Source organism: Mus pahari, chromosome 15, assembly GCF_900095145.1.
Source record: "Mus pahari chromosome 15, PAHARI_EIJ_v1.1, whole genome shotgun sequence".
NCBI classification, from domain to species: domain Eukaryota; kingdom Metazoa; phylum Chordata; class Mammalia; order Rodentia; family Muridae; genus Mus; species Mus pahari.
In genome coordinates this window covers 56,321,943-56,347,052 of record NC_034604.1, presented here as the reverse complement: position 1 = coordinate 56,347,052, position 25,110 = coordinate 56,321,943, and the positions used below count along the sequence as shown (strand labels likewise).

The window sequence follows — 25,110 nt, the reverse complement described above, 5'->3', positions numbered from 1 at the left end:
AGCAGCAGTAACTTCACCACAAGGGCCTATGGAGTCCCCATCCGTTGGCTTTCAACTGAGTTTATAGTACCAAATATAAACTCCATCCAGTGGAACATACCTTAGTCCAGACAGAGAGACGTTGTTTGCATCCAAAGGAACACTGCCACTTTCACGCTCATGGGAAATATTGGTGGCATATTAGTAGTATAGTGCAAAGGGTTCATAGATGAGTAAGACTTTTTACAGCGATTCTCCCGTAGCACAGTGACACTCATCAGTGGCCAGCAGGGGTAAAGCTTCCAACCCAGTCCCAGCTTTCTTTCCCCACGCCCTATAATCAAAGTGTCTTACTCAGGGTTTTCTTTACTGTGAAGAAACACCGTGACCAAAAGAGCAAGGTGGGGAGGAAAAGCCTTATTTGGCTTGACACTTCCCGATCTTAATCCATCACTGGAGGAGGTCAGAACGGGAACTCAATCAAGGCTAGAGCCTGGAGCCAGAAGCTGATGCAGAGGCCATGGAGGGGTGCTGCTTACTGGTTAGCTTCCCGTGGTTTGCTCAGTCTGCTTTCTTATATAATCCAGAACCAGCAGTCCAGGGATGGTACCACCCACAATGGGAGGGGCCCTCTCCCACTGATCACTCACAGAGAAAACGCCTAACAGCTGGATCTCATGGAGGCATTTCCTCAACTGAGGCTCCTTCCTCCCTGACAACTCTTGTCTCAAGTTGACACACAAAAACAGTCAGTACACAAAGTGTACAGCATCTTTGGCAATAGGATCTCGGAATCTAGTTGTGCTGGTCTGTCAACAGCTGGGCAATGGCTGTATTGTTTGGGTGGGTCTTAGAGACCTTCTTGGCCAACAACTCTTAGGGATACAGCCCATCCCTGGCATTTAGTTTTCCTTTATAACATTATGGCTTCTGGGAGCATATTTTTTTCATTTACACCAAATGTTATTACTCAGGCTATTTAACCATTATGTTAACATTTATAGCCACATGCTATTAGTAGTTTTCTCAATCACCTTACTGAGTACCACATATATCTTTCCTCTAAGTTCCTAAGAATTCCATAGCTGCGTCTGGCCATTTCACCCTGTTTGATCTGATTTCCCATCCTAACTCTAGCTGTGCTTGGGTGTCTTCTGAAGGCTTTGCTAAATCTGCAAAACACTCAAGAGACTAGTATTACATCATCTATAAATTGGAACATTTTTTCAAAGGGGAGGGGAGGAAATCACCGAAGGCCTGCGATGCACAGTTGCAAGCAAATGTCAGCTGATCTCACAGCAGATGACTAAAGGGGCGCTAGAGAAAAGTGTTAGGGGTGCCCAACACAGCGTGAAACACTCCCATTGTTTGTGACAATTGTTTTCTTGAAAGATTGATGTTGGGTACGGTCGTGTGGATGTGAGGCAGTATCTACGCCCCCAAGTGCCATCCAGCCTCCCCATCTTGAGACACTGTCATGGGGATACCTCTCCCCAGTGTCGGTTGGTGGGCCCCAGGCATGGCTCTCCTTGATTTAACCAAGAGGGTGTGTGGCTGTGCTCTCATCGAAGATGCCCACACAGGCTCCCCGAATATAGCCATCTCTAGGCCAGAGCAGCCCCTGACCACAACTGGCTGCCAAGAGGGCCCTAGGCTGTGAAATGTTATCTCCTTCCAGTATATTTTCCGTTGGGAGAGAGATGTACACAGGTTGGTCTTAGTAGCTTAGTGCCTGTCTAAGGACGAGTTTTATCTTTCACTTGGGCTGCTTTCTCATTTACACCTTCATTGACCGTTCCCCTGCCCTCCAAACCTGCCAGAGGCTTACATGCCCCAAGTCACAGTATCAATTCTGATTGCGACAGAATCTACCTACAATCTTCTGGGAGATGAGCCTCTGGGCACGCCTTTGGGAAACACTCTTGATTACATTCATAGAAGTGTGGAGACCCACCAACTATACGTGGCACTACTCCCTAGCCAAGAGCCTAAAGTACGTGAGTGGAGAAAGGGAATTGAGCTGAAGAAAGCATTCATCTCCTCCCGACTGACTATGGGTGATGGAACCAGTTTCTTTAGGCCCAAGCTGCCCTGACTCCTGACTTCCCCATCATGATGGTCTATATTGAAACAAAACATTTCCCCCTTGTTGCTTTTGTTGTAGTGTTTTTTTCTTTACATTTACTAATTTATTTAGCGTGTGAGTGTGTTGGGGGCATGCATGTGTACATCTTTCCTTCCTTTCTTCCTTCCTTTCTTCCCTCCCTCCCTCCCTCCTTCCTTCCTTCCTTCCTTCCTTCCTTCCTTCCTTCCTTCCTTCCTTCCTTCCTTCCTTCCACTTCAGACCTGCCTGACTGTTATTTTCTATCACATGTACCTCTCGATTGTTCCTTCTTTCCAGCCTAAGTCTCCCCACATGTTCCAAGTTTCAGATCTCAGCAAGGGCTGTTTATCAGATACTCCATACTTTCTCTTACCCTGCCTCCCTGCCCAAGAAATGGCAAACCAAAGTCTGAGTGTACCACAGTTCACCCCGAGGACCCAATGAGTTACTTAGGCTTACAAACCATGGGTGAGTGGATGTGGGTGGAAGAATGAGTGGCCCTAGAGCAATGAACGTCAGCATCCAGCACAGATGATCACTCCTCCAAGGATGCACAGATAAAGCCCTCTTTCCCCAGCCTATATACTCTAGCATGTCCCTGAGACCCTTGGGAGCAAGGTGCAAGGATGACTAGAAGGACTGTTGGGCTACCCAGCTGAGGGCTCAGTGTCCTCCTCTCCCACACCTATTACTTATGAAGGAATCTCAGCAGTAATCAAGGCTGCATGTGATGACTATTTGCAAACAAACTCAGCTGGTCTTAGCAGGGTGGCATCTGTTTTGATAGGAGGGTAATACAGTACAACAATTCAGAAGCTACTGCGGAGGATAGCAGCCACATGGTTTACTTGTAATTCCCTCTGTAAACAAGAATTCCTGGAAGTAAGCTACGTCCGCATAGGTTGATTGATGGATTAAAACTTCAAAGATGCTGTGAAGTCGTATTGTAAACCCTCGTTACAGCTTCTCTTGGGCTATCTTTATGCTATTAGTTTTTTCTTGCTCCTCTCTGCACCAGACGTAACATTTTAATAACCTTTTGGAATATGTGAACTTAACAAAACCCTAGTTCCCCACCAATCAAAGGGTCAAAAGTGTTACCAGATAGCATCTAAAACCTACAGCTGAACCTTGCTTTCACTGGCCCACCTGATGGACCCACCAATGTATTTAAAAAGTACCTTGATTTATGAATTCTTTTTTTTTCTCCTGTTACTGTAAAAAGTCCTTGAAATGTCTACCAGTCAGAACACAGAAGATGGGACAACCAAAATCCGTGTTCTCTGGACTAGCCATTACCTCTTCTATCTGGCTCCAGAACAAATTCTCCCTTCTCTTTATTCTCTTTGAGGTGTGGAGTGTTTTTGTAGTGATAATTACGACTCCCAGTGTGGAGCTCCAGAGAGGCCACATTTCCGCAGGAGAGGTCACCTGTAGCAAGCGAGATACCCGCATAGCCCCACTGCATCCAAGGCCTTCGGTGTCCTTTCTTTGGGTGGACTGCGGTGCGTGCTCTCTAGGGGGCTTTCTCTGCTCTCTCTTGGTTTGGTCCTACTGACCATGTGTTCCTTCTGAGCAGGTTACTTAAAGAACTTGTTTGGCAGATACCTTTTTGGTTTTCATTTGCTTTGGCCTGCACCGAGAGTTCTCAACTGCGTAGGGGAACTCCTCAGGCCGCTAAGGATGAACAGATGAAGTCATGTCTTAACATCCCTGGGCTTAATGCTGAGATCTACCTTCAAGCACAGTGTGTGTTTCCCTGTGCTGCTTGACTGATCTACCCTAATAAGCATGGCTTTCTTATTACATTGTGCTTCTTTGCTTCTGTTTCTCTATTAAATAAAAAACAGCATTTAGTTAAAAAATAAAATTCTGATGTTTAACAGGTCTGATGCCATTTCTATTGGTGTTATTAACATTACTACATAAACAGGCACCCATTAAAATAAAGTTTTTTTTTTTTTTAAAATACCGCATTGTTACCTATTTTCTTTTCCAGTAAGGTGGTTTTCATTTGATTTTACAAACTAAATCAGGTATAATACCAATAGAATAAAACAGATGAAGACAGTGCCTGCAAATGAGAGCTTTTCAAGGCTCATCTTTCCTAGCATTAGAACTAGCCACTCTACATGAGGTGACAGCTCTTGCATCAAATCACTTTGGGATGTACAAACAGACCACTGTCTTCTACCAACCAAAGGATAAAAACAGGTAACATGTGAGGTTTACAACAGCTTTGTTATAACTCACTACCTGATGTTTCTGCCAGTGTATTTTAAGAGCTTTGAGTTATGATTTTCTTATTTCTGCTATTAAAAAAAAACCTTTATGAAACCATTACACACTGGCATGTAGTTCGGGGGCTGTCCTGAATATGTGTTCTCAGGCTATGGTAACTCATACTTGGCTCCAGAATAAACTATTATTTGTTTCCTATGATGTGATACCTGTGTTTTTGAAAGTACAAAAAGGCCACCAAATGAAAGGCTAGACTCAACTGAATTAAAGAATGAACTCAATGGTGCTGAAGTAAACTTTACTGCTTCCATATTATGCGAGGCACTATCTATATACTTTACCATCTCATCCCTGTTTATTGTTCCGAACAACCTGGGAGGAGGAGGTGGGGGCATGGGGAAGGCCTACTCTTATTTATTCAAGCCCAAATACATTGGCAGAAATAAGTAACATGACTACACACATTTCACTTACAGGAATTACACACAATGCTTCAATTTCAGGGATACTTGCAGTATTAAAGTTACCATGTGCACATATACACATATTTAATCCAGTTTTGGGTTTGTTTTGTTTTGTTTTCCCACCAGAGCTCCAAATTGGGATACATGGTTGATACCTGGAGCTACAGCCCAGGGTGCTAACGCTAATTCTTAGTAAGGAAAGAACTGGTAAGTCTGGTAAAAATTAAGAATAATTAGAACATTGTGCACGACGCTCCCAGCCCACCTTACTGAGTTTAGAATCAGCAGTTAACCTACCCCGCCCTGTAGCTTGTCAAATTGAGTTTTAAATGTTCTATGTACATGATCTCTGTCCCCACCCCCACCCCCGCTCCCCGCCCCGGGGCACCTACAGAGAGATAGATAGCATCCGTGTTAGTTACAGGCCTGTAAGTGCATTGACAAGAGATCTGTAGGTTATAAATTAAACAAAAATAAAAACAAAAAACAAATTAGATTTCAGTCCAGTTTTGCGACATTGTCACGGCTATCCTCACTTTAGACAATATATAGAGAAAAAAACCTATCAAGCAGATCTCTGCTCATAAGCCAAAGGCCCAGTGTCACATTTATTAATAAAACACTGACGGGAAAAGTGCTGTTCAAGAGACTATAAACCATAAACCATGCAAAGGCAACGCTCGCAAATCACAGAATGATTTAATAGTCTTTGCGCCCCGCCACTTACCCACACCCTGAAATCAAGGGTCCTGCTTTTAGCTGGAAAATATTTTTATTGCACCTATTCATTTTGCCAATGAAGAAGAGGGGAGCCAGTGTACATCCAGGATCCCAGAGTACCGGGCATTTCCGGTAGGGAACGTCTACGTCACCGGAAGAAGGGCGGGCTGATAGGCTTTAAGAAAGACCACGCTTACCATGGCCGCTTCGCTAGGGCGGAGCCACACCTAACATGGACGCGGTGAGGCCCGCCCAGGCCCAGCCCCTGATGACACTTCTTCGGAAGACGCTAGAGGCGGCGGAAGCGGAAGCGCTGCGGAGGTGGGGGCCGCAGGAAGAGTCTGTCGCGATTCTAGGTCCCTCTCCACCACAAAAACAGACGGAGGGCCGGCGTAAGTGAGCCGCGGCCTGGGAGGCTGTCGCGACGGTGGAGGTGCGCGGTGGTGGGCAGATGGAGGGGTCCGGGGCTCCCACCGCCCAGATCCTCGATCTCGGGGTTCAGGAACTCTGGGGGCCTAGAGCGACCGAAAAAGGAGAGTCCGAAGTGTAGCGCTGGCCGTTCAGGCCTGGCTCCCATGGCATCGCAGCTTTCTAACTCCGCCACGCAGAGCCGCGCCTGGGTCTCGGCTTCATCCCCCCAAATGCGAGCCTTGGCCAGACCTGGGGCCCCTCCCCCGATACACACACACCCCAGGCGCCCGCAGAGGCAACGATTTTAATGTTGAGTCGTTTGGGTCAGTCAATTGAGGAACGCCTGCCCTCAGTCTGCCGAGGAAGTAGCCCTCCTAGGATGCGGTTAATTCATCGTGTAAAAAAAAGAAAGAAAAGGGAGACCCTGGTTTTCGTCCCACTGTTACTGTTTTCTTTAGTGGGTTTTTTTTTTTTTTTTTTTTTTTTTTGAGCAGATCCCCCCTCATTGGTTTGAACCTGAAATGTCTCATCTTTTCGAGAAAAGTATCGGAGTAGACACAGGCTTAATCTCCTTCTCCCACCCCATCACAAATGGGAGATACAGTAGGGTTTCTGTAAAGCCATTTTTTTTCTGGAGAGATGGGGAAAATTGGAACATGGAAAAGCACATACTATGTAGTTATAGACTGAGAATAGTCATGTGATTTTTTTTTTTTTTAAAAACTTTTGTTTGAGAATTACCGTTTTCAGATGACTAGAAAGACCTCGTCCCTCTTGTCATAAATTGTGATGTTGCAGTCGTGCTGTATTTGGGGAGAAGGGTGTCAGGGGTGCTGATGTGTGTTATACAGTGTCATCCATCCCTCAAGCACAACAGCCCTTTCAGTCTTTGCTCTGACTTCCTACAAAAGACCCTGCTGTTTGTTGACATTCCTTAGTAGAAGGTGTGTTTGGGGGCAGGGGGCGGGTCATGGGTTCCTAGCCTGAGAGTCAGGGCTCTCTCCCTCTGTACCTCTGGCCATTTGTATGTAATTCTGCCCTGATTGCACTTGGCCTCTTAGTGGGGGCGGTATTAAAGTACAGAGTCTGGGAGGGCTGACTGAAGAGGGGAAAATAATTCCTAGGGTACAGCCAGAGGGAGGCCATCGTCCATACCAGGTGAGGACTTCACAGTCTGGCTGCTTTCCAGCACACCAGGCTCCTTCCTGTGTGTAGCTCCTCAGCCACACTGTGTAAGTAAACCCAAAAAACTCATTAGGTCCCCAAGGTAAACTTTGGTGGAATAGTACGTTAGTTTGTCACGGGCCTCATAAGGGAGATTTATGTCTCTCTAGAAAATGATTTCAGACAACAGCGCGCGCGCTCGTGTGTGTGTGTGTGTGTGTGTGTGTGTGTGTGTGTGTGTGTTTAAATGGTTGTGTGCCTGAGGTCCACGTTTCATTTTTATTCAAAAGGACATAACAGAAGAGGAAGGGAAAACTAGGTTTCACTAAAGTTAAGTGGTGTAAAAATTGGTCTTGAATTGCAATTGAAGGCCTAGGCCCTTATTTCAGAAACGGTGCTTTCTGCCTCAGAGACAGGTAGCATATCCTTCTGGTGCTGATTTTCATTATTTGTAAAATAAAGGGTTGAACTAGATTCCTTGCCCTTTCATCAGTATAGGTTCCCCTCCCCTTTTAAATCAAAGCAGTGTGGTGGATGGATGACACATTATAGATAGTGGATACATGAAGTATTCTGCGAATATTACGTGATGTGCAAGGTCCCACTGACATAGCAGACTGAAGCCAACAGAAGATAAAGAGGCATTAGAAACCTCTTAGGCAGGAGTGACCTTGGCCGTGTAGGACCATCGGGATGATTTAAGATCTTTGTTCCATGTTAATGTTTGTTTAGGGTAATAAGATATCATTTGATCTTAGTAAGTTGGGGTGATTGGGGAAGGAACCTGAAGTGTGGAATCTAAGCGTATAAGCCAGGTGGGAGGCTTTGCTGCCACCTCGTCCTCACCAGACAGTACCTGAATGAGTGAGGAGATGGAGGAATGCCTGGATGCCAGAAGCCAAGAGAAAGGGGTCTTTTCAAGAGAGTTGCTGTTGATTAGACACAGACCAAGACCTGATTCCAACTTGTGGGAAAAAGAAATCTTAACAGATTCCTGCCATTTCGGCTAGTTTTGTGATGTCAGTTTAGCTCTTCTCTGTGAAATACTAGTGTTCTAGAGTGCCATGTGTGAGCTGAGTGGAGAGGAGTAATTATACCTTTCTAATTAGTAGTCAGTGATAAAAAATACTGACAAGGTAGATCAGATAGAGGAAGATTGTCAGTTGAAAGGGGTTTAATGAGTCCAGGAGGTAGGGTATTGGTAGGCAAGGTGGTTTCAGACTTATGCACTGCAGTGTTAAGTAAATACATCTATGATAGAGTACACAGTTTAAAAAGCATAATTTCAAGCAGGTGAATGTTAGAGCATTAAAGCTTAAGACAGGCACAATTTGAGGAGCGACCCAAATGACTTTGTAGGGTTATTATAGAGTCCTTTCTGCTGAGCACATGGCTGAAGGAGAAGGCCTTAGAGAGGCATACTTCAGAAAGACTTGATTTAAAGAGCATTGGCAAAGAACTCGGGCTTAAGACTGCCTGGGATGCCAGGACAGAATTGAAGCTTCCTTTGCTCTGGTAATCAGGCTCCTGTGGAATGATAATGGGCTACCCAGGTGGTTGTGGCTACTGTGTGGAAGCCCAGTTTTGTGGAGGAGGGTATGATCCAAATTCTAATAGCATCCTGAAGCCAATCTTCAGGCCTTGTGATGTAGCTCTGGAATGTGGTGAGACAGCTGTGGTGGCTGAGGACTGACAGTCATAGAGAATGCTATGTAGGTGGGGAAGGCTGGGTCTTCTGAGGCTGGCATTTAATATTTGACCCAAGGCAAGTGACTTCCTGATTTACACTCTCCGGTTCTTTGTTCATCTAAAAGAGCCTCTGAAATTTTATTTGTAATTCTGTCTGCATGAGAGTAGGACAGAGATGCCACTGTCCTGTTCTCAGATGACTTTATAACTCACAAAACGTCAGCAGCCTGACTAGGTGGTCTCTGAGGGCCCCTTTAGCATTTACTATTATTAAGGGATAGATTATTGTTTCTGTCAGACTAACATTTCTCGGAGGTTCAGAGCCTCCAAAAATTGTTAACTTTAGAAATAATGCTTGATATTTTAAAATGCCACGTTCATGTTTTCACATTTTTGTGCTGTTTATAGTCACCTGTCCTTCACCCTCATGTCACATTCTTCTGCATGCTGCTGTGAACCTGAATTGCCTTCACCCTCTCTCTTAACCCTCTACTCCCTTAAACCTTCTTTGCGTGTCCAGGGAAGCAGGATGCTAGGTGGTGGATGGTGTGGGATGGAGAAGCTGGGAGAAGGGGAAATAAAGGATAGCTGTGGTGCTTTCTTTAGGCTTAACTTGCTTTTTACTCCCCCTTGCCAGGAAGGAGAAGCATAGCAGTCTCTTTACAAAGAGATACTCTCCATGTGGGACTTGGGCATGAATCACTTGGTGTTTTCTTCACATAACAGGAGCACAGGGCCCCTGGTCCTCAGTGTTTGAAATAATGCTCAACATAGCCTAGCTTGGTTTTTTTTATGTAAATGAACTGATGCCCACTTGAGTTGGACAGTCTGTTGTCTTTTGTCAACATGCACAAAAGCTAAGGAAAAATATAGGAGCCCTTGAGTGATGAAGATTTCCCTTCCGAACATTCCCAGAGGTAGTTGCAAGTATTGAAGAGGGCTTCCTCTTGGCTATCAGCATCCTGATGTAAAAGGTCTGTCTCTTACCCAGTGTCATCTCAGGTCCTCCCTTCACCAAAGGCTTATAGCCTTTTTATCAGACAGGTGTGTTCTTGTAAGTAAGTACAGGATGGACTTGCAAGAACACATGCTTGATTATAGGCCTAATGGAAGAGCTATGAATAGCCTGTAAGTCCTGATAATTTAGTTTTTGTCACTGTTTTTTGGTTTTAGATAGATTTGATCGGCTAACTAGACTTTCACGGGCTTGTTGAACACCTGTCTCCTTTATGATTTATCTCTATAATTTTTAAATTCTAAACACATCTAGTTTTGTAAACTTAGTTATAGTAAGTCTAGTTAACTTGGGATTTTAGGTATATATGGGACCCTGAGAGTTATTAAATTTGCCTCTGAAAGAGCACTGCAGAATAATAATGCATAATCAGAGATAATAGTCGTAGAAGCAAGATACTTTAAGTGCAGAGGATTCAATGGGGGCAAAAAAAGGAAGAGTATGGTCTCTCCTATCAACCTCCTGATATAAACGTCTGTCTCTTACCCCATGTCAACTCAAGCCCTCCCTTCATTAAAGCCTTATAGCTAAGCAAGAGTCAGGAGCATGTCTTTTGAAGGGCTGTCAAAATTCTTAAACTAAAGCATTTGTTCAGTACCTGGAGGGTTATTCTGCACATCTGGGCCATCCGTAGATAGATACAGCCCTTCGACTTAGTGTGAGTAGCTATTATGTGTGTTTTTATTGGGTTAACCTGATAGTATTTACTGCTGAGATTATTGAATGTTGTGGTAGCAAACTGCTCTCAAGAGTGTGAAATGCTTAGTGGGTGCATATGGAGTAATGGATTTATTGTGCGTGAAGACTTGTTAGTGCCTGGAGGTGAGCTTGAGATGCTTTCCTCCCAAAAATGACATCTAACATCACACAAACTGCTGTGTGCTTCATAGAGAACTCAGATGAAAGACGGTTTCACAAAACACCAACAATTTAAATTGAATTTTGAAGCCTAATTAATAGTTTTCTAGACTAGAGAGAAGGGGAAATGGGAAGGGGAGGGGAGAGTAAAGAAGGTGACTGTCGTGGCCACTTGTCTTGTATTTTCTTTTCCGTTCATTTCTTTTTTCACTTTTAAAGAAATCCCATATGCATGAGCAATCTGTAAAGCTCTGACTGAGATGAACATGAGTCAAAACTAAGTTGTTTTTTCATGTTCATCTGCTCTTATTTTTCACTAGCAACCACTGTTGATACTGTGTAAAGAACACCGGCATATTTGTCATGTACTGTTTTCTACATAAAATCATACTTGAGACTTAGTCTATGCAATGCTTTTGATTTTTTAAAGCTTAGTAAGAAGAATGCTTTGAAAAGATTGCTGTAGCTTCAGTGTAAAATGTATTGTGATAAGCATTATTTAGTGAATTATCTACTGAAGCCTGAGCTACGGTTGCCTTTGCTATAGGCCTTGATGACACACTGCTGGGTACTAAGTAGAAAGCCGTCGACCACAGCAGCCTAGATGAGGCTCGGTAGTAGAGCCCCAGAAGCCAATGGGAAGGCATGGAATAATGATATCGTGGGAAATGTGTGATAGCTCACTGAGGAGTCACAGGGACTGAGAGGTCTGCATGTGTGTAGGACAGAGTTTACAGTGTAGGAACAGTGTGTAGAAGACAGTGTGTGCTGTGTTTGATTTGTAGCAGCTGAAGCCTTAGGAATAGATGTAGTTGGTCGGTTAGAAATGGCTTTGCACAGGAACTGGCAATGGAGACAAGAGTGGGCACAGAGAGATCACTTGGGGAAATTAGAGGTGAGTAGTCCCAAAGAAGAGGGTACTTTGGAGCCCAAGCCTGAGAAGCAGGTTCAGGAGGTACTGTAATAGAAGAAATTTCAGTTGGAGAAGAAACAATAAACAGGAAAACATGGGTGTGATAGAGTCAAAAACTGGTTTGTATATTTATTTTTGATGTAGTTTCATAACTGTAATTTTGCTACTGTTATGAATCGTAATGTTTGAAATGCAGAACATCTGATATGTGACCCCCCAACAGGGTAATGACCCACAGGTTGAGAACTGTTCCAGGCCCATGCTATTACATGCCTTTTGATGAGAACCCACGCATGGTTCTATAATCTTTATTTCCTTGCTTCCTGGGTTGTGACTAGTGGAAGTGACCAAGCAGGAAGTTTGCATAGGGTTACATGTGGAATGCTGGAACCCAGGTACTGGCGAGAGTGCTGATACCACATGAACTTTTCAGTGAGGGAAGAAGAGATGAGAACACAGACAAGCACAAGGAAATACAGATTTATGTAGACTGTTTGCTCCTGTTGATGGCCAAAGCAGAGGATCCCCGGGAGCTATGCGTATTTCAGTACTGTGTCCTTTTATTCCAGGGTTCCCAGGCTTGCCAAGTACAGTGCACGCTCACCTTGACAGACTGGCGTTTCATCATGTGGAGCATTAGGAACCCTGCTGGTAGTTCAGCCTCATCTAACTTCCATTTTGTCTTCTTCATCCTACCACCAGCAGTTTTGTTTCAGTTTATAAAACAGATTTCCTTTCCAGACAGAGTTCAGCATATCTGAGGAGTGGGGGAACCCTGAGTATGTGAGGACCTCAGAAAATGTGTGCTGTTAACCTGGGTGCAGCTTCTTGAGGACCTCAAGCCCAGAGGGAAACAATGGCAAACCCTTCCTCTTCTGTGTGAATGTTGATAATATATGCAGGAAGTGGCCACCATAGCTTTCTCTCAGGAATGTCTACAGCCTAAAGATTGCTCCACTACTGAGACAGCTTGTCTGTTGAGATTAGCTAAATCTGTTTCCTTGATCCAGCTGTACATCATAAGCCCTGCTTCCCTGTTCAACGCTATACAGTGATCATCCAGGGAGCTGCAGTTTCTCCACCAGATCTCAGCCCACAGGACTTCGAGCATTCCTGTCTGCCCAGCAAGGTCCAGATCCCAGGGAACCACCCAAGGACTTGGAGGCATACACTACTGTGGCCTCCTAGCAGGGGTTTCTTTTTTTGCTTCCCTACTCTCTTTTTGCCCTATCTTCTGATCATCCCTCAGATACCATTTTGATTGGCCTTTCCTTCAAATAAGCCAGCAGTGAACGAGGCTGGTGTGCTATGTGCTACTTTGAAACTGTGTTTGCTTTCTTTATACCACTTACCTCAGCTTGAAGTTCTAAGTTCATTTACATGATTCCTTACCACCTCACTGACTTCCAAAGTCTTTTGTTCGTGATGCTAGGCTTACTACAGGCTTTTGAAGTATGTGAAGGCATGTGTGACTTAAAGAATTACCCAAATAAATCTGATTTCACTTGACAACTCTGTCTACAATGTGCCATTAATGCTGAAGAGGTTCACATTTCAGAACTAGTCTACATCTGAACTGCCATCATTAAAATATTCCCAGACATTCTGACAGTCTGAGCGGTATACTCACATATCAATAAACAGAACAAAATATGTAGTCGCTCACCTCCTTTTCCTTCCCTCGTCTTCTTCCCTTACTAAGGCTTCATTTTAAAAGCCAAGTGTATATGCTACATAAAAGTGAGTTTGCCCTTCAAAATTGCAAGTTCTGTATGTGTGTGTGTATTTTTAAGGAGAGTGTCTATAGTTTGGTTTTATTCCATTCACGGAAGATGTCTCATTCCCTCACTTTACAGATAGGAGAATGAAGAATTTAAAAGGTTGATTCCTCTCCTGGAAGTAGTAATTTGTGGCAGATCAAAAATTCGAGTCCTAGAGTCTACTGTGTTGGGCTAGCTTACATACAAGGCTGGATTCCTTGGTATTAATAGCATGCAGGTGAGGGCGCAGCTGAGCTTGAGAGCTGAAAGGGTCACTCCTGTGAGTTCAGACAGGCCTTTCTTTGCATATTGATGGTTCGAATCATGAGCTCCTAGCCAAGAAGCAGTTTTGTTACCTAGTTTAGTTATCTTGCTTTACACACTGAGAAATTGATGCCTGGAGAAACCGAGGGAACCAGCTGGGTGGGAAACCTCAGAGTGCAAATTAGAAAGTGGGACTTTCTGCTTGGGTTCTGTTCACTCTAAACTGTTCTTCAGGACAAGATACTCATATGGTGTACCATTGTAATAGCATCAGTATTTTCAACCTTTGCCCATTAGTAGCCCCGAATGAATATTATAACTCACTTGTAATAGGAGCACTTTGTGTCGGAGTTTGGTGTGCTTTAGGCTGCACTACTGTTTGCCTTTCAGGTGTTTTGAACTAACTTTGACACTGAGGGAGCACAGCCATGGGACCACGAAAGAAAAGTGCTAAAGTGTGTGTGATGGACAGTGAGGTCACTGAGGAAATGACAGCCGATGAAGAGAAGGACTACATGAACCAGCTGTCACATGAAGTGCTCTGTCATATTTTCAGGTGGGATTTTGTTTGGATTACTTTTATGTTTCTACAATGTAAAAGTAAAGTCAACCTTGTCCTATAAAGCTTTTTTCCTTTATTTTACCATATATGTATTAGTGTTTTGCTAGCATATCTGTTTGTGTGCCATGTGTGTGCCTAGTGCCTTCGAAATCAAAAGAGGGTGTTGGATCCCTTAAATCTGGAGTTGTAGATGGGATGCACTGGTAGCAGGGACTTGGGCCTGAATCCTGCAAGAACAGCAAGTGCTCTTAACTGGTGAGCCATTTCCAAGCCTCCAAAACACTGTAAAGTTATATTTCTCCTCAAACTGTATTTTAAGAACCACTAATTAAACCAAGAAAGAAAATATTTTATTCCAGTTTTCGTTCTTTTTATTCATTATCTTTATCCATACCATTCAACGACTAGAATACTTCTCTGGAGTTAGAGACCCAAGTTAGTGTACTGGTCTACCATTCTCTACCTATGGACAATGATTTGGACAGAGGTGTTTTAGGATTCAGTGGCCAAACAGTGTTCTCAAAGCACTCATTACATTGTAAGACATGGATGTGTGGTTCAGTGATCCTGTATTTTGTTCTCCTGACTTTATATTGCAACAATACTTTCAGTTACCATGTTAGTCTTTGTTTTCTATTCCATCAATGTACATGTGACACAGTACTTAAAGTTTCCCTTGTCTTGCATATGGTTCATTTCTGGTTTGTCTTTTTTCCATGTTTATAATTAAATTTTCAAAGCCTCTAGGATTTTTTTTATTAGATAATTATCATTAGACTAGGTTATTCACTCAGAAAAACATCCTACCTATTAAAAGTTCTTGGAAATGTGTTGAATTTTACACATTATCAATATTTTCAAATTATGAGGTTTATAAGTAATATTGTTATTTTAAGGCTTCATGAGTACTTTCTTTTTGTAATATACTGTTGAATTTTTTTATCCTTTGTAGCTTTTATCTTCTGTGGCACAGTGTAGTCTTTGATAGTTAATATCTGAGAATAAAAGGCCCAATTAAAACATTAGGTATCTTTTCTACCATAGCAAAATGATGTTAAAATTCATGTGCTAGAAAAAATATGTGGAAATGCCAGACATTTCAGTAAAGGCAACTAACAGTACCCAGTGTTCAAATACATTTTAAACTACAGTCAGTAACATGTCGTTATGCTGAGAGTTGAAGACAATAGCAAGGGTTGGGCAGAGCAGACCAACGGGGGGCTGCATGTGTGCATTCCAATCCATGAAGCCATCTAGTTTAAAAAGTTGGTTTTCACATCATTGTGGAAAAGATGTATAAGTGATGATGTCAGAGCCTACAAACGTTTGGAGAAAAAAACTAAAAGCATGTCTCTATCTCAGATCCTATAGCTTTATTATAAATGGGGAGAATTAAGCATTAAATTTCTGAAGCATAGTTATAATTGTTAGATGTTGATTGATGGTCACTACATGCTGTACATTACCCTGATTGATCATGCCAACCCCATAAAAATGCACAAAAGTTATGCCTCAGATAATTTCAAGTGTTTGGATATATTGTGGACATATTGGACCATATTTTACATTGAAAGCAGATGCTAGTTTATAGTTGGGTGGATTATTCAAATGTAAAGATGAGAATCAGGCAAAGGGGTCTTATATTGTTTCTAATAAACTTGATCACATTAACTGAATGCAGAAACTCTGAGCTGCCCTGAGTTCGTGGTCTGGATTTTTCTAGAATAAATAGGTTAAGTTTTATTTTCAGGCTCCTAAATTTTTTTATCTGAAGACTCCTGCTGTAATTGTGTGGTCTCCCTTTTTTTACTCTTTTCTAAAAATGTACTTATGTACTTTTATAACATGGTTTTTATTAACTTATAAAAAAATTAGGTTTCATTAAGATATTTTTTACATAAACTTTGTTTTTGTTATATGTCCATCCCTTGCCTCCCCCACCCCACTTCCTATGTATTCTTTTAATGCTGGTATTTTAAACCACATCTATCATAGAAAAAACATATTTCAGCTGGGCAGTGGTGGCACATGCCTTTAATCCCAGCACTCAGGAGGCAGAGGCAGGCAGATTTCTGAGTTCGAGGCCAGCCTGGTCTACAAAGTGAGTTCCAGGACAGCCAGGGCTATACAGAGAAACCCTGTCTCGAAAAAACAAAACAACAACAACAAAAAAACCAAAACAAACAAACAAACAAACGGAAAAACTTATTTCTACTTCCTAGAGAAAATTTAATGAAAAATCATCTTGATTTCTTTTTAAAAGTTACTGAGTTACTGAGAAGTTACAAAACTAACTCAGGCAAATATTTTGCATAATAGTAAAACTATTGGAATAATGTAAAACTTGATTTGGAAAGCAAATTCGGTGTTTTTCATTGCTTATATATATAATGTGTAGTCATATATCTTCTGAAAATTGTTTTAAGCTCTAGAGAGTAACAGTAATGTTTTTGGTGAAAATTTAATTTAAATGTATCGTCTTTATTTAAATAGCTTTGAAGAAGGGCCAGTGGTAGCAACACAGCACAGCAGAAAGATAGTGAGCATGCACAGGGATACTTGGCTGTTGGAATTAGAGGCAGCCTGCACTATGTGGGCATTGCTGCTCTACCACATACCTAGCTGTAGGAATTCCATCGACTTAGCTTTGCTAGCCAGTTTCACTACATTTAAAATGGCCCAATAGTAGCCCTACCCGATGAGTGAAGCTCACAACCAATGAGGAAGATACCCTCAGCAGGACTTTGCAGATGATTTAGTTAAGGAATTTGTCATATAGCTGTAGGTTGCATTGAAGGAACAAGTGAAGAATGGCAGCAGGAAGTAGCTCTGCTGCTCCTGGCTTCTCCTGGACACTGGAAAGGAGCTGTAAGCTAGAGGACCAGGGACAGGGTGGCACCACAAGGGTAGTGTGGCCAAAAGACAGCTAGCTGCTCTCCTTGGAATACAGTTGTGACACTGTACCCACTGGGTAAAAGGTAGCTTCCACTTGACAGTCTAGGTGGGTATGGAGGGTTTTTAAGGACAAAATTGAGGCTTTCTGCTATTTAAAAATAGATGTTGGTGTCATTAGAAACTAGATAGAAATAGGCTGGCTGTTAGTTTCAGGATGGAGATGAGATGGGGAAGAGTCAGCTGCTGGGTAGAGCCTCTCAGAGGACAGCCATGCTAGACTCCTGTCTGCAAGCACAATAGGATCGTTAATAGCATCAGGGATTGGTGCTTGCCCATGGGATGAGTCTCAAGTTGGGCAGGTTATTGGTTGGCCATTCCCTCAGTCTCTGCTCCATCCCCTGTGCCTATATTTCTTGTAAACAGGATAAATTTTGGATTGAAAGTTTTGTGGGTGGGTTAGTATCTCTGTATTGTTCCACCGGGGTTCCTGCCTGGCTACAGGAGGTGGCCTTTTCATGTTCCATATCCCCAGTATAGTTAGGTGATTAGTCACTGGTTCTTGGGCACTTCCCTTATCCCAGGTCTCTGTCTGGTCCTGGAGATGCCCCTCCCCCACCCCACCCCCAACCAGTTGCAGATTCCACTCATTCTCATGACCATCTGGCCATCTCTCCTGTCCTCCCCACATTAACCCTCCCCATCCTCACCCGACTCACAGTTCCCTTCCTCCATCTGCCTCAGTGGATGGAACTTGGGGACTCTTACTGAAGAATAGGAAGGATTATAGGCCCCCAAGGAGGATAGGATCTTACAGGAAGACCAACAGAGTCAACTAACCTGAACCCTTGGGGCTCTCAGAGAGCATACATGGGCTGAACCTAGGCCTCCTCGCATATACATACAGATGTGCAGCTTAATCTTCGTGTGGGTCCTGAAGAACTGGAGTAGAGACTATCCCAAAAACTGTTGCCTGTCTATGGGATATGTTCTTCTAGCTGGGCTGCCTTCTCTGGCCTCAGAGGGAGAGGAGACTTGAAGTGCCAGGGTTGGGAAGGTGGGGGGACGGATACCCAGGGAGGCCCCCACCCACTCAGAGGAGAAGGGAAGATGGAATGGGGGAAGGATTGTGGTTTGGGGGGGGGGTGTTGGAGGAGGGTAGTAAGAGGAATGTAAAGTGAGTTAGTTAAAAAAATTAAATAAAATATTAAAAAAAAGAAAATTGAGGAAAGGCTTTAGCAACACATATGGCAGTGCATGTGAAACGATGTGTGCCTTAAGTCAGCACACATACATGCACTTGACTGGAGAAAGGCATTTCAAGGAGCAGTGCAAGCTGGGAGGCAATTGTAGGGAACATGCTGTGAAGATGATCCGGGATGCTGGCTGTCATCCCCTTCTGTCTGTCTCTCCTTCCTTCCCTTGTGCCTTGAAATGCACTGAGGGTTTGGTTTGGTTTGTTCTCTTCTTTGCGCTGTTTTGCCTTTTGGTATGTCCATTTTTATTTTTATTTACATATTTTGTCCTTGAAAACGTTTGGGAAGTATTGTAAGTTTATCCCTGTGGCTTGGAGAGAGTTTAGTACTTTGAGTGCTCAGTATTTGCCGGCTTACCTGTATTTACTTAAAAGCTGATTGGGGACTGGAGAGCTGGCTCAGTGGTTAAGAACACTTGTGGCTCTTGTAGAGGATGCAGGTTTGATTCCTAGCACCCATGTGTAACTCCAGTCCCAGGCAACCAACACCCTCTTCTGACCTCCAAGGTCACCAGGAGTGCATGTGGTACACATACATATGTGCAGGCAAAACATTAAACATGAAATAATAAAACAAATTAGCAACAACAACAAAAAAAATGGTGAGCTGAATGAATGACCGAGTACTGTGAATGTTCCTAGGACCTCAGGTCATTTAGAGGGTCGGAACATGAGAGAGAAGAAGACCTGCATGCATACTTGATTAATATTTCTCTCCATTACAAAGGTACCTGCCACTGCAGGATATCATGTGCATGGAATGCCTTTCTCGGAAGCTAAAGGAAGCAGTGACTCTGTATCTGAGGGTTGTGAGAGTGGTGGATCTCTGTGCAGGGCGGTGGTGGGAGTATATGCCAAGTGGTAAGTACACAGAGATTTTAAGGTACATTTGAGCCCTATTAGAAAGTGATAAAAATGGCGTCCGTAGAACGTGACTCTTTTTTTTTTTTTTTTTTTTTTTTTTTTAAGGTAACAAATTTATGACATAAGAGCAAAGGGGGTGCTGTTTGGAGGGGAGGAAGAAGGAGGGTCTAGCAGGAGGAAGGAAAACAAAAAATGAAGGATATCCTTGATGCACGGGTCATGGCAAGCTCTCACTAAAATAATAATAGAAAGGGCTGCCTTCTCTTAACAGTCGCAGTATGCTTGTCTGTCTTTTATTAACTAGTTTTTTTAAAATAGTGCTTTTAAAAAATAACATTCAAACCATGAGACTTTGAACATGGATTGAGGCTGAGGCAGACAAACTCAACAGCAATAGAACATCACAGAAGTTCTTACCAGAAGCATAGAAGTGGAGGCTGAAGAGCTGCCTGGACAGACAGTACAGGTTACCTCTCGAGTTCTGTAGTGTGCAGCTTGTGGTGCTGGGCCCTTTGAAGAGATTCCAGCATACATATTCTCGAAAAGAACATTGCAGGGCTAGGCTGTAACTTAAGTTAAAGCAGACAAAACACAGTTGTCTTTAGTCACTTAGGAAGCAGTGTGAAGGGACAGGGTTCATTTAACTCTAGAGAGTGATGGTTTGAGGTAGGCAAGAAATCAGGCAGGGCAGCATGAGAATAATGATCTCATTCTGTGTTAGATGTGCCTTAGCAGAGATTGCAAACAGGATCCTGGAGGACAGCAGAGCTCTCATGTGCTCCGTGCTTAGCATTAACATCGGGGCACTTAGCAAATTTGGAAGAATCTGTGAGCCCATGGCCAGTTTTCAGACTAATGAATACCTGAGGTCCAAAGCTTTTCATCTCTGCAGTGAATATAAAAGAAAGTAGCGTAGCAGTCTGTAGGAGGAGATCACATTAAATGTATTTAATGCTGCACTGGCCTGTTCTATAAAGTTAAACCCCGGGTCATTTTTTAGGACTGGTTCTTAACTATATAGCCGCTGTTGGCTGGAATGCACCATACAGACCATACTGGCCTTAAATTCACAGAGATCCACCTATCTCTGTTCCCAACTCCCATGCTGAGATTAAATATATGTGCTAACATGCCCAGCTGAAGCCCTGAAAATTGATAGAAGTACCTGGTGGCTCATATGTGTGAACTCTTTTGAGTCATATCCCATCTTTGTTAACTTTTCCCATTTATGCTTGGCTCTTACCATTGTGATTTTATAGTTAGCAACTCTGGATTAGCCCTATACAAATAGAACATTTTTTTTTTTTTAAAGCTTCAGTTCTTTGGTTAGTTGGAAACTTAATATTTTGTTATCAGTGGGCAGACAATTGGCTTTCAGATCTTTAAAGACTCCGGTAATAGAAAACATGCTATGCCTGTGACTTGTCTCCATACGTTTTTAATCAAAATCTCCTGTTGTGAAGGTTTGCCTGTCTATGTTTGCACTTTGTTAATTTCTGCTACAGAGCACAGCTGGCCTTGCAGATACAGTTTGGTCTGTTTGTTTGTTTAGCATCTCAGCATCTGCTCACATTCAATTGTTATTATTTTCTTAGCCAACTTCCTTTTGTCTTATTTTAAAATGAACTGTCTGAAATAATGAGGAATAATAGTTAAACATATAAAAAGAACAATTGCAAGGAAATGGTTAGAACCTAGTTTGCAGGTAGCATTTGTGACTCATTTTCCATGTAATGAGACTGGCGTATCTTCTGTTGGAATGGTTTCTTCAGCTGGGGCATTATCTTCTTAGAACTTTCACGGGGAACCTTTTCTTTTTGGATTTTTGTTGAAACTTGTAAGTATATAGTACATATTTATGAAGGTGTTATAAATGCTCTGACCTCCTCAGGCTTCACAGATTCCAGTTTCCTAACCCTTTTGAAGAAGATGCCAGATGTTGAACAGCTGTATGGCCTTCACCCTAGATATCTCGAGAGGCGGAGAGTGAGGGGCCAGGAGGCTTTCAGCATCCCAGGAGTCTTGGAAGCTTTGCAAGCATGCCCAAACTTGGTGGTAAGTATGCTGCTGGAGCACTTTAATAACACCAGCTGGTTGATGAGTAGTGGATCACAAGGACTGTGGGGCTCGCTCACTCACATGCAGCCTGCACGCATAACATTTCATAGTCAGCATCTTATACAGAAAGAGACACTTGGAATACAAAATGAAAGCCTTCCTTATGCTTGCCATGGTGCTATTTTCTAGGGTGTAGAAACATCTCATTTGGAGTTGGTAGAATCCATTTGGACATATATGCCGCATGTTCATATTTTGGGGAAATTTCGTAATCGTAACGGAGCATTTCCGATTCCTCCTGAAAATAAACTGAAAATCCCCATAGGAGCCAAAATCCAAACTTTGCATTTAGTTGGTGAGTACCTGCTTTCTGGTTCACTTGTCATGCCTTGAAACACTGTATAAGTGAATATTCACTGAAACAGTTATAAAATTTTAAATATCATCTTTCTGGTTGGTTGTAGAATGAGAAGTGCTCGTGAGACTGGTCTAAAAGCTCAGAGTTTCCATTCCTTGGAGATTTCTTGGGGCAGCTGTTGCTTTTCAGGCAGTTGCTGTGTTGAAGACAGTTTGAAAGGTTTTCTCTTTATGTTTTCGCATCAAGCTAGAACTCTGCCTTTACTCCGATGGTGCCCTGTAGAGGAGAGATCTCGAGCACAACTTTTTGAGAGGAGGAATTTTATTTAATATTTGTTGTGTTTGTGCGTATGATGTGTGTGCCACCGTGCACATGTCGAGATTAAAGTGTATATAGTCAGTTCTCTCTTTCCATCTATAAATGATGGAACTAGGTTGTCAGGCTTGCAGGGCAAGTGCCTTTCCTGCACGACACAAGTGCTTTCATCTACTAAGCCATGGGTAATGTTTCATTTACTATGCTGTCTGGCTCATTCTTCATAGAGAAACTAAGGAATTAAACTTTTAAAGTTTACTTAAATTCCTTGTTATTAAAAACGGAGTGAGTCAGGATCTTCTGTGTAGCTCAGGTTGGCCATGGGCTCTATATCCATCTTTGTCTTTCCAGCTCTTGAGTGTTGACGTGGCAGTGTGCATCACCACACCCAGTTAGTTCACTTAAGTTCAAGTGGACAGATAAAGCTAGTGCCTACTAAACCTCAGTCTAGAACATTATAAAACCCTAGATAATTGTTCTTCAGTCTAGAGTCACTTCCCTTTTCCCTCTCCTTTGTGTGGTGATGGAGTGAGTGGTCATTTCCAGAAATTGCTGTGTTTGCATGGTTATAGTGTGCTTTCCCAGGGGCAGGCTCTGCAAAATTACATCACAGGAATCTCAACAGGGGAAAATAGTTGATCAAGTTTAACTTTTCATCCTTGGCTTAATCTGCTAAGAGACAATGTGACATTTTATTTTTTTATTTATTTAGAGACAGAATTTTATGTAGCTCAGACTGGCCTCAAACTTACTAAATAGCTAAAGGTGACCCTGAATTTCTGCTACTTCTGTCTTTTCTTCCCAAGTGCTTGGATTATAGGCATGCAGTACCATGCCCAGTTTTATATGGTGTCAAACAAAGATGAAATACAGGTAGGTCTTTATGCATGCTAGTGAAGTGCTCTTATCAGCTGAGCCATATCCTCAGCCCAAATATTTTCAGTTTCATACTTTTTTAATATTTTAAGTTGATATTTTATTTTTAAGCTTGTCATTTTATTATTCTGTTAATATTTATATTGAATATATGCTCAAAGATTACTCCAAATATTGGGGATATTCTAAGGATCTAGAAATTTCTGAAATAGGATCAGATAGTCATAAGAGGACCTGGTGGAGTATATAGGATAGGGCTTAAGTCATGTATGTGACTACAGAAGGCTACTAGAGGTCCTTCTCATTTGTACAGTTGTGGAGTGAGTCTGAGCAAGGATTGGAATATTTGGATTTTACTTCTGAGGTTATGATGTAATCTCAAGGTAGAAGATTTTTTTTATCTTTACATTTTCCATAATGCCTGTACCAGTAAATTGGAATTATAAGTAATTGGAATTATAAGTTTCCCTGAAATGCATTAATTATGTGGTTGACAAACAGCTCTGTACGAACTGTATGGTGGTGATATGAAGACATGCATATTGATTATCCTTTGTTTATAAGCTAAGGTTGGCAGGAGGTGGGACTGAGCACCAGATGCCTGTCTGTGGATCTTTCTTGACTTGCCCTTTGACTCACATTGCCAACAGGCACCTTTGTGATAGACACAAGGTGGAGTCTATACCTCTCTTGGTCTGGTTTTCTTCCTTTGGTCTTACCCCCATTTTTATATCCCATCTGTTACTCTATAGTGTGTTTACATAGCAGTAACTAAAGTAAACTGCCATTTTAAGAAGACAGGCTGAGGAGCAGGTTTCTGAAGCTCTCTTTCCTTTAGGTTTGCAAGTATCGCTCTTTGTTCTTCCATATCTGCTGACACCTCCCATTGGACACCGTTCTCTTTTCCACACTGAGCTCTCTGTATATAAGATTCACCAAAGAAATAAAATATCCCTAAAAATTTGAGGTAGTAAAGTGAATAGTTGTCTGACTTTTCCCAAAGCTTCTTCCACATATTTACAGATGCCTAAAATCCCTGTAATTGTGTAAATGACATCAAGGTGTATCTTGTCTACCGCAAACCATAATATGAAAACTTACTTGGCCTTACTTTGTGCTGAGACATTTCTTCTTACTGATGGGGGAGTAGTTGGAGGTGATTGGCAGCCCTACAGTATTGTGTTAACTCACCTCTGTCTTCACAGTTGTGCTTTGAGAAACTTAGTTTTACTTTGAGTCTTATAAGGTATGGCTATGAGATAGATGCGTGTTTTAAGCACAGAAATAGATTTTAAGTCCTATTCTTTATAATACAGTTTGCATGAAAGTTCTTTAATAGCCTGTTTTAAATGAACCAAATCTGGTTAATTGTGTAATTGGGTCTGATAGAAATCTTCTTGAATGATAGATTGTCCATTGAAAACTGGATTCTAGCACACTGTATGCAGACTATAGAGTATGTTTGTCACTTTCTTTTTCTTTTGTGTGTGTGCTCTAGGTGTCAATGTTCCTGAAATCCCTTGTATCCCTATGCTAAGGCACCTGTACATGAAGTGGGTGAGACTCACTAAACCACAGCCGTTTAAAGATTTCCTTTGCATCAGCTTGCGAACTTTTGTCATGAGGAACTGTGCAGGTAATCCTATATAGTTATGGGCAAATTAAGCATACGCTGTTGGAAACTGTCACAGTGATCTCTGCATTTGTACTGAAAATTGTGTTATTACTAGCTACGTTTTTTTGACTCATACAATTTGGAATGTAGCATATCGTTTGTTTTAGTTGAAATACAAAGTTAGCAAGAACAAACAAAAACAACAGACTAGCTTAGTGTTTTATAAGCTTAACTTTTAGTCCATTGGATTGTTTTAATACATTTCAGTCTTTTTAGCTTCTGATTTTCTAAGTATTAAGAACAGTTATTTCACATTAAGCATTGTTTTTATAATGTTCCTCAGCTAAGCAAAGCCTTTAGCATCCTAGTCTGTGCTCCTCACTGCCAAAGGTAACTTCTCGCTAGGCTTCTCCCAGTCTGGTCTTAATGTAATAAGACCTGTGTGCTGTCTGCACAGCCGTGCAGGTTCTTACCTTGTGTTGTTGTTGACCACTGTTGTCTTATCCTGAGATGCGTACGTCTTCTTCCAAGTTTATTCGTGGTCTTTAGAGTCTGCTTTTCTTGGCATCTCTCTCTCTTCTCTTTGTTCCTTTTTATGGAGGGCAGCATGTCTTTGGTACTTCATATATTTGGCTCTTATGCTTTCAGGATTATTTATATGCTGTTTCTCTGTTGGAAGACTTAATGGACAGGGCCATGCTTTTGCAGTCTTCACTTGTCTCTAACACACTCT

The 25,110-nt window shown here is 42.2% G+C and overlaps 2 protein-coding genes across 9 annotated transcripts in view; one reads left to right on the top strand and one right to left on the bottom strand.

Annotated features, from left to right (window-relative positions):
- LOC110333336 (serine protease inhibitor Kazal-type 10) overlaps positions 1–5,631 on the bottom strand; it is a 107,642-nt gene extending 102,011 nt beyond the window's left edge. The window contains exon 1 of one of the 2 annotated variants that reach the window (XM_021214926.1): positions 5,516–5,631. The gene's annotated coding sequence lies outside the window, so the exon portion shown is untranslated. The remainder of the gene's footprint in view (positions 1–5,515) is intronic. The other variant, XM_021214927.1, reaches the window with a different exon arrangement.
- Positions 5,632–5,689: 58 nt separating this feature from the next.
- Fbxo38 (F-box protein 38) overlaps positions 5,690–25,110 on the top strand; it is a 45,617-nt gene continuing 26,196 nt past the window's right edge. For 3 of the 7 annotated variants that reach the window (XM_029546919.1, XM_021214489.2, XM_029546915.1), the window contains exons 1-6: positions 5,690–5,941; positions 13,973–14,138; positions 19,019–19,152; positions 21,047–21,210; positions 21,403–21,568; positions 24,261–24,398. In XM_029546919.1, the coding sequence (XP_029402779.1) occupies positions 14,011–14,138; positions 19,019–19,152; positions 21,047–21,210; positions 21,403–21,568; positions 24,261–24,398 (730 nt within the window). In that variant the 5' untranslated portion in view covers positions 5,690–5,941; positions 13,973–14,010. The remainder of the gene's footprint in view (positions 5,942–13,972; positions 14,139–19,018; positions 19,153–21,046; positions 21,211–21,402; positions 21,569–24,260; positions 24,399–25,110) is intronic. The other 4 variants (XM_029546920.1, XM_029546917.1, XM_029546916.1 and 1 more) reach the window with 3 other exon arrangements.